Source organism: Vicia villosa, linkage group LG2, assembly GCF_029867415.1.
Source record: "Vicia villosa cultivar HV-30 ecotype Madison, WI linkage group LG2, Vvil1.0, whole genome shotgun sequence".
Taxonomy (NCBI): domain Eukaryota; kingdom Viridiplantae; phylum Streptophyta; class Magnoliopsida; order Fabales; family Fabaceae; genus Vicia; species Vicia villosa.
This window is the reverse complement of record NC_081181.1, coordinates 50483351-50500039: the sequence shown is the minus strand read 5'-3', so window position 1 is coordinate 50500039 and position 16689 is coordinate 50483351. Positions and strand designations below refer to the sequence as shown.

The 16689-nt window shown below is 33.2% G+C and overlaps 2 protein-coding genes across 2 annotated transcripts; both read left to right on the top strand.

The window, feature by feature from the left end:
* The first annotated feature begins 10688 nt into the window (after positions 1-10688).
* Positions 10689-11602, top strand: LOC131649041 (uncharacterized). Its single transcript, XM_058918789.1, has 2 exons — positions 10689-11471; positions 11549-11602. Exons 1-2 carry the CDS (start codon positions 10689-10691, stop codon positions 11600-11602), a joined length of 837 nt encoding a protein of 278 aa, XP_058774772.1.
* A 2852-nt stretch (positions 11603-14454) lies between these two features.
* On the top strand, positions 14455-16689 carry LOC131650520 (pectinesterase-like). Its single transcript, XM_058920222.1, has 2 exons — positions 14455-15353; positions 15713-16689. The coding sequence occupies exons 1-2, from the start codon at positions 14486-14488 to the stop codon at positions 16402-16404; spliced, it is 1560 nt and encodes a 519-aa protein (XP_058776205.1). The 5' UTR covers positions 14455-14485; the 3' UTR covers positions 16405-16689.

Sequence of the window (16689 nt, the reverse complement as noted above, 5' to 3'; positions counted from 1 at the left end):
CAAACCCATTACACAGAAGAGGGTTACAAATAAACTACATATGGTGATGAACATCACTTGATCACAGAAAAATTCACAAATAAAACCAGTTCAACAATATGCTCTACAGTTGAAAAGTCCAACTAAACTTTGAGGACTTGTCAATGAAAACATCATTGCATTATTCTTTTGGATTATGTTTGTTGAATATCTCTTATCTCAATCTCATATTTTTTATATGTATAATTTGCAATTCTAAATCAATAAATAAAAAATCAGTATAGCTTTACTTTTGGAAAGATTGAACGTGATTTTGAAGACTTAAAACTGATTTTTGGTATATTTAAATTTCTTGATCTAAATTAATTGTATTTTTTGAGGTGATTCTAAATTAAAATTAAAATTTGTTGCTTTTGACTCCACGTGATTTTTATACATGAATTTATAATTCAACCATTTTCACTCGGATATAAATTATTTTACAATTTTTTTCTTCAAATAAATCATTTTATTTTAAATTCATTATGAGTATCACTTATTTAAAATTAAAATGTGATTAGTAATTTTATAGTGATGATCGATTGAAACTTACAAAGATTATGTATATGAATCAAATTAATTTCTTAATGAGTTAAATTAAGAGCATGTTTGTATAGGCTTTTAAAAGATCATTTTTACTTTATATATTTCAATTTTATTTTTTGAGAATTTACTCAAAATAAATTAGAAATTATATTGAATCCATTTATAATAAATTAAAAAGTAATTTTGATATTCAGTAATTTAACTATCATAATAAAAATAACACATTTTTATAAAATAACTTATTTTAAAATTAAATTCTTATGAGTAGCAATTCAAAATAGTTTGTCATTAAAATAAATATTTAAAATAGTTTTTTTTTTATAAAATTCTATTTAAACTATTTTTTTTAATATCTTTAACAAAAATATATAATATTATACAAATTATTTTAAAAACCTGTAACAACCTGCTCTAAATCCTTTTAGGAAACCACTTTTTGCAACTGTAGCATGAAACATACACTGAATCTTATGTTTCAAAACATACTACTCAGAGTAACGCCAAAACTATAGAAAAGTAGAGTAGACATTTACCAATAAAAAGTTATGAATTTGTGATTAAATATGGAAGCTTGGATTACGATGACAAATCATAATTAAGAAATTTAAGTCAATCCAGAAACGTTGTTAGTAAGTCTTAATCACACTTTGCTTTTTCAAAATATAATTCGAAAAAATACTCCCTCCGTCTCATAATAAATGTCCTATTTGAGCAATGCGCGGTTTTTAAGAAAATGATTGGATGTGTTGGTTTTAGTAAAAAAGTTAATGTCATTTACTAGAATACCCCTATTAATAGTAGTTGAATAACGTGAAAGTTACTAAATAGGGGTATAATAGTGGAAAAATAATAATGATTGATGCATTGAAATTGTAAATGGACAATTAATTTGAGACAAGGAAAAAATGCAAATGGGACACTTATTATGAGACGGAGGGAGTAATACTATTGCTTTTAGATTAAAGTGCAAGAACTTAGCTTACCTAAGGACATGGACAAATTATGTTTTTTTTTTTTTAAAATAAAAATAATGACAATTATTTGATTTGATGGATGTGTCATATACGTAAGCATTAATTAATTAAATTAATGTGACATCAAAGATCGAATGGTGGAGAATACATATAACAAAATTGTTTTGTTTTCCACTTTATGAAAAGTGCATACTTATTATATGTTGGTTGCAAAATTTCATGTAAAGGGTACTTTTCATGTATGTTTAAGGTTTGTTCCAACTCTATGAGTTGTTTTATTATGCTAATTAGGTTATTGATAATCTAAGTTCAGTATAACAACTTATACAAATAAAGAAAGATTAAAAACTTGCCCTATATATGTAGAAGAACATTAACACATTGTCCTAATAAATAAATGTAATATGAAGTTTCCAACCATGCGTTTTATGGAAAATGCTAATAATGCTAATTGGGTCTCAAATTTGATAGATTATTAAATACAAAATTTATTGAATGAACCTATAAAGAATAGAGGAAATACTATTGAATTGATCAAGTCAACAATTAATTAATAAAATATGTGGGCAAGGTTCCTCCAAAGTTTATTATTGGTGGAGAAGTGTATCACTTTAATAAGTTCATAACAATGCATCACTTTAATTTGTCCCATGACTAAGACTATGAATATTTTTATTATAACTATTTAAAAATAGTATAATGAGCTAACATGATTATCATCAATTAAACGAATGAATCGCAATCAATACAAATTAAACACACATATAGTTTGATAATTACTTATTCTATTGTGATATTTTTATTTTTATTTTTATTTGTTTTAAATTATTTGTCATTTTAGAATATCAATGCTATATTTATTATTTTTTCCATACTTACCCTTATTTATTGTGTTTTGACTCATTTAACTACTCCACGATCTATTATTAATAAAATTATTTTAATAAATGATATTCATTTTATCATTGAAATCGACATAATTAATCTTTATCTTAAAAAAATATAAAAATCTCAGAGAAGACACCTAAGATAAGATGGAAGAGTATTAGGTTTTGGTTTAGACGGATAAAAACTTTCACGAGTCATATTAACCGTTAACATAACAAAAATGTAAAATATACATATCTAGCTAATTAATTAGAATGGTCACTTGGTGTTTTTTTTTTATAATTATTTGATCACATCTATTTTTTAAAATATAAATTGGGTAGTTTCTGTTAGGTCATTAATTTGGAATTTAAAATGAGGGAGTATTATTTTGTTGGAGATTATTCTTTTATGAGAAATTCATCCTGTGAAAAATCACACGCCCATTCAAAATCTTAAGATGATAGGTATGTGAACTTTCTTATTTATAAATTGTTTTATCTCCATTTTTTTAAACAATGTGAAACTTTCCCACACTTATTTCTCAACAATTCCAATTCACATTTATTTTTCTCAACACTCCCCCTCAAGTGTGATACTATCAACATTGCTATCCCTTAAGCAAAAGCTTTTTCATCCACATACACTTGTACTACCATTGACACTTTTTCAATGGCACATGCCTCCTATCCACCACCATGTGGGGAGGACATTCGATACAAGTGAGCCGATCCTACACTTGAACCAATGACTCGTGATACCACTGTTGGATCATCAATTTGTAGGTCATCGTGAGAGTTCATTTTTACATTGGGGATTTTTTTATGAGCAACAGACCTTATGAGAGACACATCACATACTCACCAAAAACCTTAAGGTGATTAATGTGTGGGTTCTCTCATTTATAAAGTGTTTAATCTCCACTTTTCTAATCAATGTGAGACTTCCCCGCATTTGTTTCTCAACACTTCAAACTCACTTATTTTTCTCAACAATTTTCCTCAAGTGTGAGTCTATCAACAAAGCTTCCCTTACGCACAAGCTCTTTCAACTCATTAAACTGTGTCTTCTTCAATGATTTTGTGAGTATGTCATCTAGTCGCACTTCTGATTTGCAATACTCCAACTTGAACTTCCTTTAATTCACTTGATAAGGAAGTGACACCTCATCTCTATGTGCTTACTTCTACCATGACTCATCAAGTGATTAGCTTAGTCTGTGGCTGATTTGTTGTCTACAAACAACTTCATCTTCATATGTTCCATGACCTTAAATTCCTCCAACATCATTTCTATCCACACAACTTGACATGCTGCATAGGATGCTATTACATATTCAACTTCACAAGATGATAATGTCACTATTCCCTACTTTCTTGAATTCCAAGAAATTGGAGCACCTCTATTCTGGAATAATTAGTATGCAATAATTTTCTTATCATCTTGATTGTTTATCTTTGCAACATCTTTAGGAGTTTTTCCATCTATAATTTTCAGAATAACTCAAACACCGTTTTCAACGAGCAAGGTCACACATTCCTTTCTGTCATAACCTTCTGCATAATGAAGTCTTACTAATGGACAAAAATCACTCTAGTGATAATCAAGCTAAGGTGTGGTATCTAGATTCAGGGTGTAGCAACTAGCAACCACATGTTTGGTAACATTGTTAGGTAATCAATTTAGGGTTCAACATGAAAGGGTATTTTTCATTAGGTATTTTCTTTTATCAGCAACATACATTATGAGAGACACACCACATATTTACACAAAATCTTAAGGTGATAAGTGTGTAGGTTCTCTTATTTAAAAATACTCAATTTCCATTTTTCTAATCAATGTGAGATTTCCCCACACTTGTTTCTCAACCCTTTCAACTCACACTTGTTTTTCTCAACCGTTTCTACGTTTACTTGTAAGAACTTTTTTTATTGGTAAAATAAATAATATAAAGTTGATAAAAATAATGAGAAATAATTGACATATAAGGAGTATCAACAGGACACCTAAAATACAACAATACAAAAAAAAAAAGAATTCACATATAAAGTCTAGCTAATTAATTAGTATCATCACTTTGTTTCTTTTTTTACTTTTTATATTATTCAATCACATCAATTTTTTTTATTAAAAATGGGTTATTTCTAAGTTCATCTGTAAGAACTTTTTTATTGGTAAAATAAATAATATAAAGTTGAAAAAATAACGAAAAAAGAATCGACATATAAGAAGTATAACAACACACCTAAAAGACAACAACATAAAAAAAGTAGAAAAAAATTCATCAAAACAAAAACACAAAACAACAACAAACAACAAGAAAAACACAAAAACCCATGACCGAGCAAACATGCAGAGAAGACCAACCACAACCACCAACACGCACCACTAACAATCTCTCAAAATTTAATCAACGAACGGCCTTATGGAACTGATAGAGGCGAGTTTGCCACACTGTGCACGCCTATATGCCTAATTACGCAAAATGATCCTGCTCTCAATCTCTAAAAAAGGAAGAAAAGTTCAAAAAATAAAGACTGAACTCCTAATAAAGAAAATGATAATGCTTCCCCCATGAGTAACATAAAAGTTTTTTCTATAAAAAATAACGTTATTACGAGTTTTCTAGATAATCCATATATCATCGCATGGTAAATCGTAGTTAGAACTAGAAACACACTATTACCCCTCTAAAACCCTCAACACACTAAAACAAGCTAACAATTGATTGAGAAATAGCCACATATTTACTAATCCAACTAAAAACTTGATCAGTGAACAAAAAAATCAACCGACTCAATTTAACCCGAGAACAAATATACACAACCCTCCTATGATCAACTAATAAAATTCCAACCAAAGAAGGTTCACTTTAGGTGGGATCCTATTCTGTAACTACTAGGATAATGATACTACTTTTGAAGTCCAAATCTTTTAACCATTAGCCATAACCTAAATCACTTGATTTGACCTACGTTTATACCCCGTAGAGAGATTGATGAGAAGACCATATACAAATGTCATCGAGAAGCCACCCTCTACGCCAAAGATTCCTCCTAGGATGGTTTAACCAAACTAACTAAGGAAAGAACAAGACTATCAAGAAGCTCTTCTCCCAAATAAAAAGCATGCATCGCCACTTGAAATCCCTAACCACACTCCCTAAACTTAAGACCACATATTCCCCACTAGATGAAGTTACTACTACAAAGTAAGGAACAACCTCCTACACTAAACATAGAGCGACCACATATCCTTTCACACATCTTTCCAAAAACAAGTTCTCATACCTTTCCCAATCACCTTACTAATAGAATTGGCAACCTAATACGTATCCTTCTCCCCCTCCTTGGAACCAAGTAGCAAGATAACTCCCACAATGAAGAAGTGTCCATATGAACTCCAATTTGACTACTAATTTTCCATCACTGTCCGACTTTAATGATACTTACTTTTATGATTCATGTACTGACACTAACATTTGCCCTGTTTGTGCTGAGATTGAGGCTGCCTTGCAGGGTGACATTTTTCCTACAGGTTAAGTTGTCGATGAAGCTGTTTATGCAACTCAAGCTCTGGACATTTCGGCTGCCCCAAGCAATCCATCAATTGAATAACCACCTTCCCTAGAGCTGAAACCATTCCCTAAAAATCTGAAATGTGCTTATTTAGAGATGAATTAAAAACTCCCAGTTATAATTTCTTCTAACCTTGATTTTGATCAAGAAAGTGATTGGGTGGATATTGGTTGATATTTAAGGTATTATCCATTCCATGCGTATGCATAGGATTTTACTTTCAGATGAAAAAAAAGCAATGAGGCAGCCCCTTCAACCATTGATCCTTGATATTGTGAGGAATGACATCACTTTCACGTGCGCATTCGACACTTTTACTTATCAGAGATTTTTCTTTGATCCCAGAATAAAAGGTGAAGGCACTAAAACAAATTTCAAGGTTAGTGGACACCACCCGAAGCCGCTCCATGAGAGCTCCACTTTGGATGGAGAGACTATAAAAGAGCCCTCACTAGAAAAGGCTGCGTATGCAATCACCTATCCTCCTCGATTGCTCGAGATGTGTTCTTTCCTTTCTCTCCCTGTTACTTTAATATTTATGTCCTCGACTGCTCGGGATGTGTTCTTTCCTTTCTCTCCCTCTTACTTTAATATTTATGTTCTTTCGTTAAGGATAATGCATGTTCTAAGTGTGGGGGAGAGAACCATTTCTTTGTTTTATTTTCTTTCAGTTTTCTTTGTTTTTTTAAGTGAAAAAGAGAAAAATAAAAAAAATTTAAACTTAGAAACAAAATGCATCTTTTGAAAGTTTTAGGTTACAGATTAATTTGAGGTTGGAATGAGATTTGAGAAAAATTTACAAGATCGGTATCACCTTAAGTCTCCTGAATATGAAAATCAAATTGAATATTTGTTATGACATAGCCTCGAGTTCTCATCCTTTAATAACTCTTAAGTGGTTTATCTAGCAGTCAAGACCATCTAGAAATCACACACTAAATAATTAAATAATTAAGTTAATGCAAATAAATGAATGATCTCGTCCTTAACAAGAATAAGAATCTGAATAAGAAATCACACTAAGTAATTAAGCAATAAGATAGTCTTTTACTTGATTACTAACAACTTTATTAAATATATCTTCCCTTAATTTTTTTTAACATTTATTAAAAAGAATATAGATTATCGGAAATAACAAAGTTTAGAGTATAGAGGTGTATAAATTGGAAAGTTAAAACGCTCCATGGAGAAGTTCCTAACAACATGATAGTCATCATAACATGATTTGAAAGAAATCAAATATATTAATTCATTTTGTGATAGAAGATTAGTGGAAGAAATTAGACGTACTATCAAAATCAATGAGAGGGAGCCAACTGCGAGGTGATAACATTAAGCCATTATCCAATTGTTATTTGAGTTATGCTATATTTACACCACCAGTTTGACACCGTATCTTTTACACCATATGATTTACACTTCATTGCAAGTGGGGTCCAACTTAAAATACATACATATATTATAAAAAGTTTAAAAAGTAGATGGAATGGTACAAATCTACGGTGTATATGTAATATTTTGGTGTATGTTTATCATTTCTCTTGTTATTTAGATGATTGATTAATGTCATAAAAGTGAATGGAAAGAACCAGATGCATGGTCCATTATTAATTAGTATTTTATTGACTATTATTTGTACCATATAATTTTGATAGGTACGGATATCTAAAACACAAACATGATTTAAAATGCTTAAATATAATTTTGTTTGAGTAACAAAATCAACATTTGGAAAGTACCCAAATGAGTGGCTTAGCTTGAACCATATCATTTTTGTTTTCATATAATTTTTTTTTCTAGAAAACTATATCATTTTTGTTTTCATATAATTTTTTTTAAAGTTTTTAATGAGAATATGAGAATATTATTTTACCTCTGATTTAATTTAATTCACTTTAAATAATTAATATTAGTAAAAGCTAATATTTTAATCTTTCTGTGAGATTAATTCTTTTAGTGGTGGGATATTATAACAAATGATAAAATTAGGGCAGTAAAATGAGTCTAGTTAGTTGAGTATATCCGTTTTACTGTATTATAGACTTTTTAGATCTTTACCTTTTAATGAGATAATAATTTTTTTTTATATTTTTAATCTTAAAAAGGGGAATGTCCGCGGATCTGATCTACACCGCACTCATTTTTTTACGAACTGAGTCAATGTTTTAGATACACAACCTCAACTATATTCGTTCCGTTCTGTTCTAATTTTTGGCGGGACAAACTTAAATTAGACAGACATATCCGTTTAACTCTAGATATTTTTTTAAATATATATATATATATATATATATATATATATATATATATATATATATATATATATATATTGTTTTGGATTGGGCCAAGATACGGCTCAATCTACTTTCGGCCCACTTAACCTTAGAGGTCCAAAGCACCCCTGAACCCATAAAGGGAAAACAATGCTCGTCTCCCCGAGGACCCAACGACACTGGAGCAAGCTATTTGGTGTCCGACATGAGTGCTCCCCGCGAGCACCCCCCACCTGACGAGGACTTACCTCCTCGCCTAGGCCCAAGTATGTCAAGTGTGCTCCCCGCGAGCACCTATTGTGCCGAGGACCCTCCTCCTCGCAGGATTCCTTCACATCCAACCCCCCGAATAATACGGAGTCCACGTGGTACCTAAAAGACTGTGTCTCCTTTGAACTTCGGAGTGGTTGACCAGGACGGAGAGCACTCACGCATCTCCGATATTTCCGCCTAGAAAACCTGGCATTCTCCTAATTGGGCCTGGGAATCCAGCCCAGTAACGAGATCATGGCCCAGCGCTGGGGGCTATAAATACCCTCTTTCATTAGAGGGTCAGGTATTCATTCTCTTCTAACCTTTAGCTCGTACTTGCACTCTGATTGCTCTTCTTCTTACTTTAGCATCGGAGTACCTTGCAGGTACACCCTCCTTTCCACTTCTCAAAGATCCAGTTCTGTGCAGGCCTTGACGATCCGTCTGATCAGGTACGATATATATATATATATATATATAATCACAACTTTTATTAAAAAAATATCCTAATTTATATCGAAATTACAAATATCACAGCTAAATAAAAATAAAAATTTACGTAACACTTTAAAATATAGTATCTAAAAATTCAAAAATATGATAGAAAATCAAATTAATTTTTTAGAGAATAGCTTAAACCAGCTTGACTGAATGATTGATTAATTCCACATAAAAAAATACTTCATCTCTTTTATATTATATACAAATTTTATTTATTTTTGAATAATTAATTTATACACTAAATACATTAATTATTTAATAAGATTTAAAAAGATAAAATGTGTTTATAATATAAAATAGAGAGAGTATAGTTTGATAAAACTTAAATTCAAATTTTTAATGAGATCATTTTTAGCATATTTTACTTACTTTTCATCACAAGTCTTCTAAAATCCAAATGGTTAACATTAAAGGCCCGTTTGGTGTGCAGGATAATAGACATGATAAGATATATGTATCATATCATATTCCAATCTAGTGTTTGCTGATACAACACAATAGAATAAGTTAAATTATGAGCTAAATTCGAATCGAAATGTCTTACAAATTTGAAGAGACTCGTACATCTCATTAAGTGTTATTGGCTTCTAAATATTTCTCTGTCAACAATTAATAAATATTTTTAAGGGTTAAATGCAATTCACCCCCTGCCATTAGGGCGTGTTTCAGATTTGCCCCCCTGAATCTTTTTTTTAAGAAGACATCCTTATAAAAGTGTAAAGCCAGTTTCACCACACCCTTTTACTACCAATGTTGACTGGGCTTTGACTGATTGGCTGACGTGGCAAATGAATAATTTTTAAAATTAAAATTCGTGAACAAGTCTTTATGTTTACCCCCCGTGAATTAGAAAAGCTAGGGTTCATTGTTTGTGTTGAAGAAGACGACTTGGAAGCACAAGGAAGTGGAGGAAGACGAATCAATGGACGACAACGGCGAATGTTCAGAGGTTAGTTCCATTAATCGATGTCTGTAACTTGCTTGTATCATGGTTTTGTAAACTTTTTTTTACATTACGTTTAACATTTCAGAACAATGTACTGTTTAATGTTGTGTTTCAACATGGAGGAGAGTTTATTGATAATAATGGTGAAACGATTTACAAGGGTGGTGTTTCTACTCTGATTTCTGGGGAACATATAGATGAGTGGACAATGCATCATGTTCTTAACTTAGTAACTGGGTGGGGGTACTTAGAAGGTTCTTTTAGGTTGTGGACCAAAATATTAGACATAAACCCTAATTACTTTCATATTAGAAATGATGGGGATGCCTATGATTTTGCTGCTTATGGTTGTGCGATGCAATTGGATGGGGAAATTTTTGTGGAACATGATCCAAGTGTAGTTGGTAATTGCCCTAAGTTTGTGTCTGATTTAGAGGTTAGTGATGAAGAGGTTGTTGAAGGTTTTAATTATAGTGAGGATGAAAGGACAACTGCCATTGTTGATGGGTTTGATGAGCTTGATGGTATTGATGTCACTGTACCAATTAGGGAGGGTCCAGTCATTGCAGGTTTGTTACCATGTCCAAAGAAGAAGAAATATGATGATAAGGAGGAGTACCTTAGTGAAGAGCTTAATAGTTCTGACCCTGATAACTCAGAAGATGACAAAAAGCCTAAGTTTGAAAAGTTTAAGAAAGAATAACTTACAAAGGATTTTAAGTTTAAGTGGGGTATGGAGTTCACTTCCCTAGATGACTTTAGGGAGGCTATACGTGAGTGGACAATTTTAAATGGGAGGGAAATAACATTTGTAAAAAATGAGGGGTATAGGGTGAGAGTTGAATGTAAGGCCAAGTGTGGTTTTTTAATGCTTTGTTCCAAAGTGGGCCACAAGCACACTTATGCTATTAAGACTATAAAGGAAACCCACACATGTGCTAGGGTTTTGGATAACAAAACTGCAAATTCAAAGTGGGTGGCCAAGGCAGTTGTAAAGAAAATGCAGACTTATGACAACTTGAGGATCTGTGATATTATTCAAGATATGAGGCAAAATTATGGAGTGGGTATCACTGTGGGCAGGGCATGGAAAGCAAAAATGATAGCAAGACAAATGATAGAAGGGGATGCAGACAAGCAATATTCAAATTTGTGGAGGTATGCAGCTGAATTGCATAGGGTGAGTGCTGGAAACACTGTAAAGATCAACATTGAGAGACCGTCACCTTCCATCCAACCAAGGTTTGGTTCTTTCTATTTCTATTTTGAGGGATGTAAAAAATGGTTCATAAATGGTTGTAGACCTTTTATTGGGGTGGATGGTTGTCATCTGAAGACTAAGTATGGAGGTCAGTTGTTGATAGCAGTGGGAAGGGACCCCAATGATCAATATTTTCCACTGGCCTTTGGGGTTGTTGAAACAGAAACAAAAGAATCTTGGAAGTGGTTTATACAGTTGTTAATGGAAGATATTGGAATAGAGAAGAGATATGTATTTATCTCAGACCAGCAAAAGGTATTTCCTCCAACATTTAATTATATACTTTTAGTTTTGTTTTTAAACTAATTATGTGTTATTTATCATTGTTGCAGGGTTTGGTGGCTGTATTTGAAGAAATGTTTGAGAGAATTGAGCACATACTTTGATTGAGGCATTTGTATGCAAATTTCAAGAAAAAGTTTGGTGGAGGAGCACTTATAAGAGATCTAATGATGGGAGCAGCCAAGGCAACATACCATCAAGCATTCTTGCAGAAGATGACTGCATTAAAGGCAGTAGATCCACAAGCTTGGGCATGGCTAATGGGAGTGCCTACTAAATCTTGGTGTAAGCATGCTTTTAGCTTTTATCCTAGGTGTGATGTTTTTATGAATAATATCTCTGAATCCTTTAATGCAACAATCTTATGTGCTAGAGATAAACCCATATTGACAATGTGTGAGTGGAATAGGAAATATCTAATGAATAGGTGTAGCCAATCTACTTTGAAACTTGATAAATGGCCACACAAAGTCATGCACATGTAATTTTTGGCAGCTAGTTGGTATTCCCTGTAGGCATGTTGTTGCTGCCCTAGGCTTTAGACAGCAAAATCCAGAATTGTTTGTTCATAAATGTTATAGCAAGGAAAAATATGCTTTATGCTATGGTTTTCCTATTAGTCCTATAAATGAACAAGACATGTGGCCTATGGTTGAAAGTGAAGATCTCTTGCCTCCTGACTTCAAAAAGGAAGGTGCTAGGAGGAGGCTACCTGGTGTGTCTTACAGGTGCACTAGATGTGACAAGATTGGGCATAATATTAAGTCATGCAAGAGCAAGGTGCAAGATCCAAGTGTCTTGAAAAGAAATGTATGATCTTAATGGATATTGATATTGCTATTTGCTTTAAATTCTGCTACTGATAATGTAATTATGTTGCAGAAAAAAGGACAATTGAGAACTGCTACTAGTGCAAGTGCAGACACTCCAAGTGCTAGTGAAAGTCAACACAAATGAGGTCAGTGAGGTCAAAACAAATGTGGTCAATGAGGCCAATCCAAATGAGGTCAAAACAAGTGTGGTCAATCCAAATGAGGCCAACACAAGTGAAGGCAATGCAAGTGAGGGCAATCCAAGTGAAGGCAATGCAAGAGAAGGCATTCCATGTGAAGGCAAGCCAAGAGAAGTCAAAATCAGTAAAGTCAAACCAAGTGAAGTGAAGACAAGTAAAGCCAAACCAACTCCCGCTGAAGTCAGTGCCAAAAACAAATGAAAAGCTCAAGTGAAACCAGTGAGAAAGAGGGCCAGTGAGAGAATTAAGGAAAATTGGTTTAAAAAACCAAAACCTTTCACAGGCCCTGGGTCTGCACCAGAACAACCATTATGCTTGACAGAAGAAGAAGATAACAATGCATCACAAAGGAAGATGAAGACTACTCCTAAGAAGAATTTGAAGAAGACCCCAAAAAAGAAGTCTATCAATGACTTGTAATTTACTATGTCTGTTTACTATGTCTGTTGCACAGTTTGGTGCCTTTTGTAATGAACTAATTATGCACATATGTGCTTTTGATGGTGTTCTGAATAATGCACTTAGGTGCTTTTTGTATTGACTGAATTATGCACATTTGTGCATTAAGTGGTTTTCTGAATTATGCACATTTGGTGCTTTTTGTATCAACTGAATTATGCACATTTGTGCTTTTTGTATTAACTGAATTATGCACATTTGTGCTATTGGTAATGAATCAAGTATGCATTAGTGTTATTTATATATGATTTTGAATTATGCACATATGTGCTTTTGGTTATTTCTCAATTATGCAGTAGTGTTTCTCAATACATGTGCCTGAGCAAATTGAACCAAAATAAACTGTTAACAAAATCAGTAAACTCCTTCCATTAAAAACATGTTTTCAAGTATATTACACATCATCGAAAATTACATCATTCAACCCTAACTAAATTAGACAAATTACATGGAATTGTAAATAAAACCAACAATCATACAACACAAAACAAGTGCTATCCTAAACTGCATATTTTTCCTTTTCAGAGCTTCAACCTTCATCTTCACTTTCTCCAATTTGTTTGACACTGATTCCAGTTTCATTTGTAGTATATCACACTTCTTACAAAATGGTGAAGTGACAGTTTCTCCTTTATTGAATTCGACAATTTCATCATCCCATAGAAATAGTTCACAACTATTCTCAGTCTACACAAAATGAGATGGAACCTGAGTTAGCATATAGAAAAATCAATATTAGATTATGAGATAAACATACTCACCCCAGCGCTTCGATATTTCCAGAATTTTCGGTTGGGGTTTTGCACTGTGTTGGCTCTCCATATCTTCATCGTTATACCACACCCACATCTGGACAAATCATGCGATGATACTGACCCAACCGTGCTCGCGCGTGAACTGCATCCAACCATGACTCCGCGATGATCGAATTGAATGGACGAGGAAGAACTGGGTAAGCACAGGGATGAAATTGAAACTGGTACGAGCAATTTTCAGTTTGGGGGAGAAAGAAAACCCTAGAAATCTATTTATTTTTAAGAAAGTAACATAGTCAGCATTATTCCTTTGCCACGTCAGCCAATCAGTCAAAGCCCAGTCAACATTGGTAGTAAAAGGGTGTGGTGAAACTGGCTTTACACTTTTATAAGGGTGTCTTCTTAAAAAAAAGATTCAGGGAGGACAAATCTGAAACACGCCCTAATGGCGAGGGGTGAATTGCATTTAACCCTATTTTTAATTAAAATTATAACTAACATGTATTTTGTGGATAAATATATTAAACATTAATTTTGATGTCTGGCCATTTCAAAGCACGACCAACAACTTTGAGAAATGTAAGTAAATAAAACCTTTCATAATACGTATTTCTTTATGTTAAGCTTCTACACCCACAAATTAGTATACCTTTATGGCCTACCAAAGCCAAATCTGTTTACCTATAAATATCACCATTCCTTTGCACTTTATTCTCATTCATAACTAAATCCTTTCTTCCATTCCTATACACCTAGTTTACATGGATAAACTCATATTCAATTGTTGCATTGCATACTTTCTCCTTTTCTCTTTCTTGTTTGTACATGGCAAAGAATTATCATGCAATCAAACACCATACCCTCATGTGTGTGACCATTACATTGCAACCACTAATACACTATCAACCCCACATTCTTCTTCTTTCCATGATATTGCCATTAAGGTTACCATGGACCAAGCTATTGAAGCATACAAACTTGTGTCCACCATGGATTTGAATAACTTCAAAGACTATAGAGCCAAGTCAGCATGGGAAGATTGTCTAGAGCTTTATGAGGATACAATTTATCAACTTAATCGCTCCATAAACTCAAACAATTTAAATGACAAATTAACTTGGCAAAGTGCTTCCATTACCAATCATCAAACTTGTCAAAATGGTTTCATTGATTTCAACCTTCCCTCTCACTTAAACTACTTTCCTTCCATCTTAACCAACTTCACTAAACTGCTTAGCAACTCTTTGTCCATAAGCAACACTTTAGCCTCCTCATCATTGTCAAATACTAAACAAAATGGAGGAAGAAGGTTGTTATCAGAAGGATTTCCACATTGGCTTTCTGGTTCAGATAGAAAGCTTCTGCAAACAACACCAAGTGCTGATATTGTGGTGGCACAAGATGGAAGTGGAAACTATAAAACAATATCAGAGGGTGTAGCTGCTGCTAAGGGAAGTGGAAAAGGAAGAGTTGTGATTCATGTGAAAGCAGGTGTATATAAAGAGAATATTGATATCAAGAAAACAGTGAAAAACATAATGATATTTGGAGATGGAATGGATTCCACAATTGTTACCGGTAATCATAACGTTCAAGATGGCTCTACAACTTTCCGTTCAGCTACTTTTGGTAAGTTTCTTTAACCTTCAATCACTAATCTAAGTATTATGTGTAATTATGTGTAAGAATATTTGAGTAGTTTTCTACATGCATATAATGAATGAAACAGTAATATAAAAACACTTATTGGATTTAACTAAATCACTATACTTTGGACCCATTTCTTAAGATAGGGACATGCGTTACTTATTTATGTACAAATTGGATAATAACACTTGTATTCTATTCTATATTAATCAACAATAACAGATAAAGACTTCTATTCTATATGTCTTTTTATCCTTACTTTCTTAATCACACGAATAGAAATATTGAATATATAAATTTAATATAAAGTTCTAACTCTTAAAAATGAATAATTACTGCAGCTGTTATGGGAGATGGATTCATAGCAAAAGATATGACCTTCGAGAATACAGCCGGACCACAAAAGCACCAAGCGGTGGCTCTCCGTTCCGGCGCCGATTACTCCGTTTTCTACCGTTGTTCCTTCAAAGGATATCAGGACACTCTCTACGTCTACGCCAACCGTCATTTCTACCGGGACTGTAACATCTACGGAACAGTCGATTTCATCTTTGGCAACGCCGTTACCGTTCTTCAAAACTGCAACATCTTAATTAGAAAACCGATGAGCAACCAACAGAACAGTATAACGGCACAGGGAAGAACAGATCCAAACGAGAACACGGGAATAGTGATCCATAACTGCCGTATAACCGCCGCAGGTGATTTGAAACCATATCAGAATTCAGTGAAAAGTTATCTTGGTAGACCGTGGCAGAAGTATTCAAGAACAGTTGTGATGAAAAGTAACATAGATGGTGTTATAAACTCTCAAGGTTGGGCTCCATGGAGTGGTGGTTTTGCTTTGAGTACACTATACTATGGTGAATATATGAACGTTGGCGATGGTGCTAATACAGATGGGAGAGTGAATTGGTCTGGTTTTCATGTTATTACAAATCCATCTGAAGCAGTTAAATTCTCAGTTGGTAATTTCTTAGCTGGTGAGACTTGGATATCTGGAAGTGGTGTGCCGTTTGATGCAGGCTTGTGAAAGAGAGTGATTGATTATGTTGTATAGTGGAGAAGACTTCGAATTGATGACTTTTGTTTTTTGTATAAAAGGGGAGATGGTGAAAGCATGCAGGTGAGTGGTGATAATTGTTGTGATGTAGTTTTTGTTGGGTTTTCGTTTGTACAAAGGTTCTACAAAGGTGCTTTACAATTTGTCGGTCCTTATTTATTTTCTCAAAAGAGTTAAGCTAGTCTCAATAGAGTTGTATAGATAAAATAGTGATAAAGATATGTATAAAAGTAACTGAATGATGATCAATAAAGG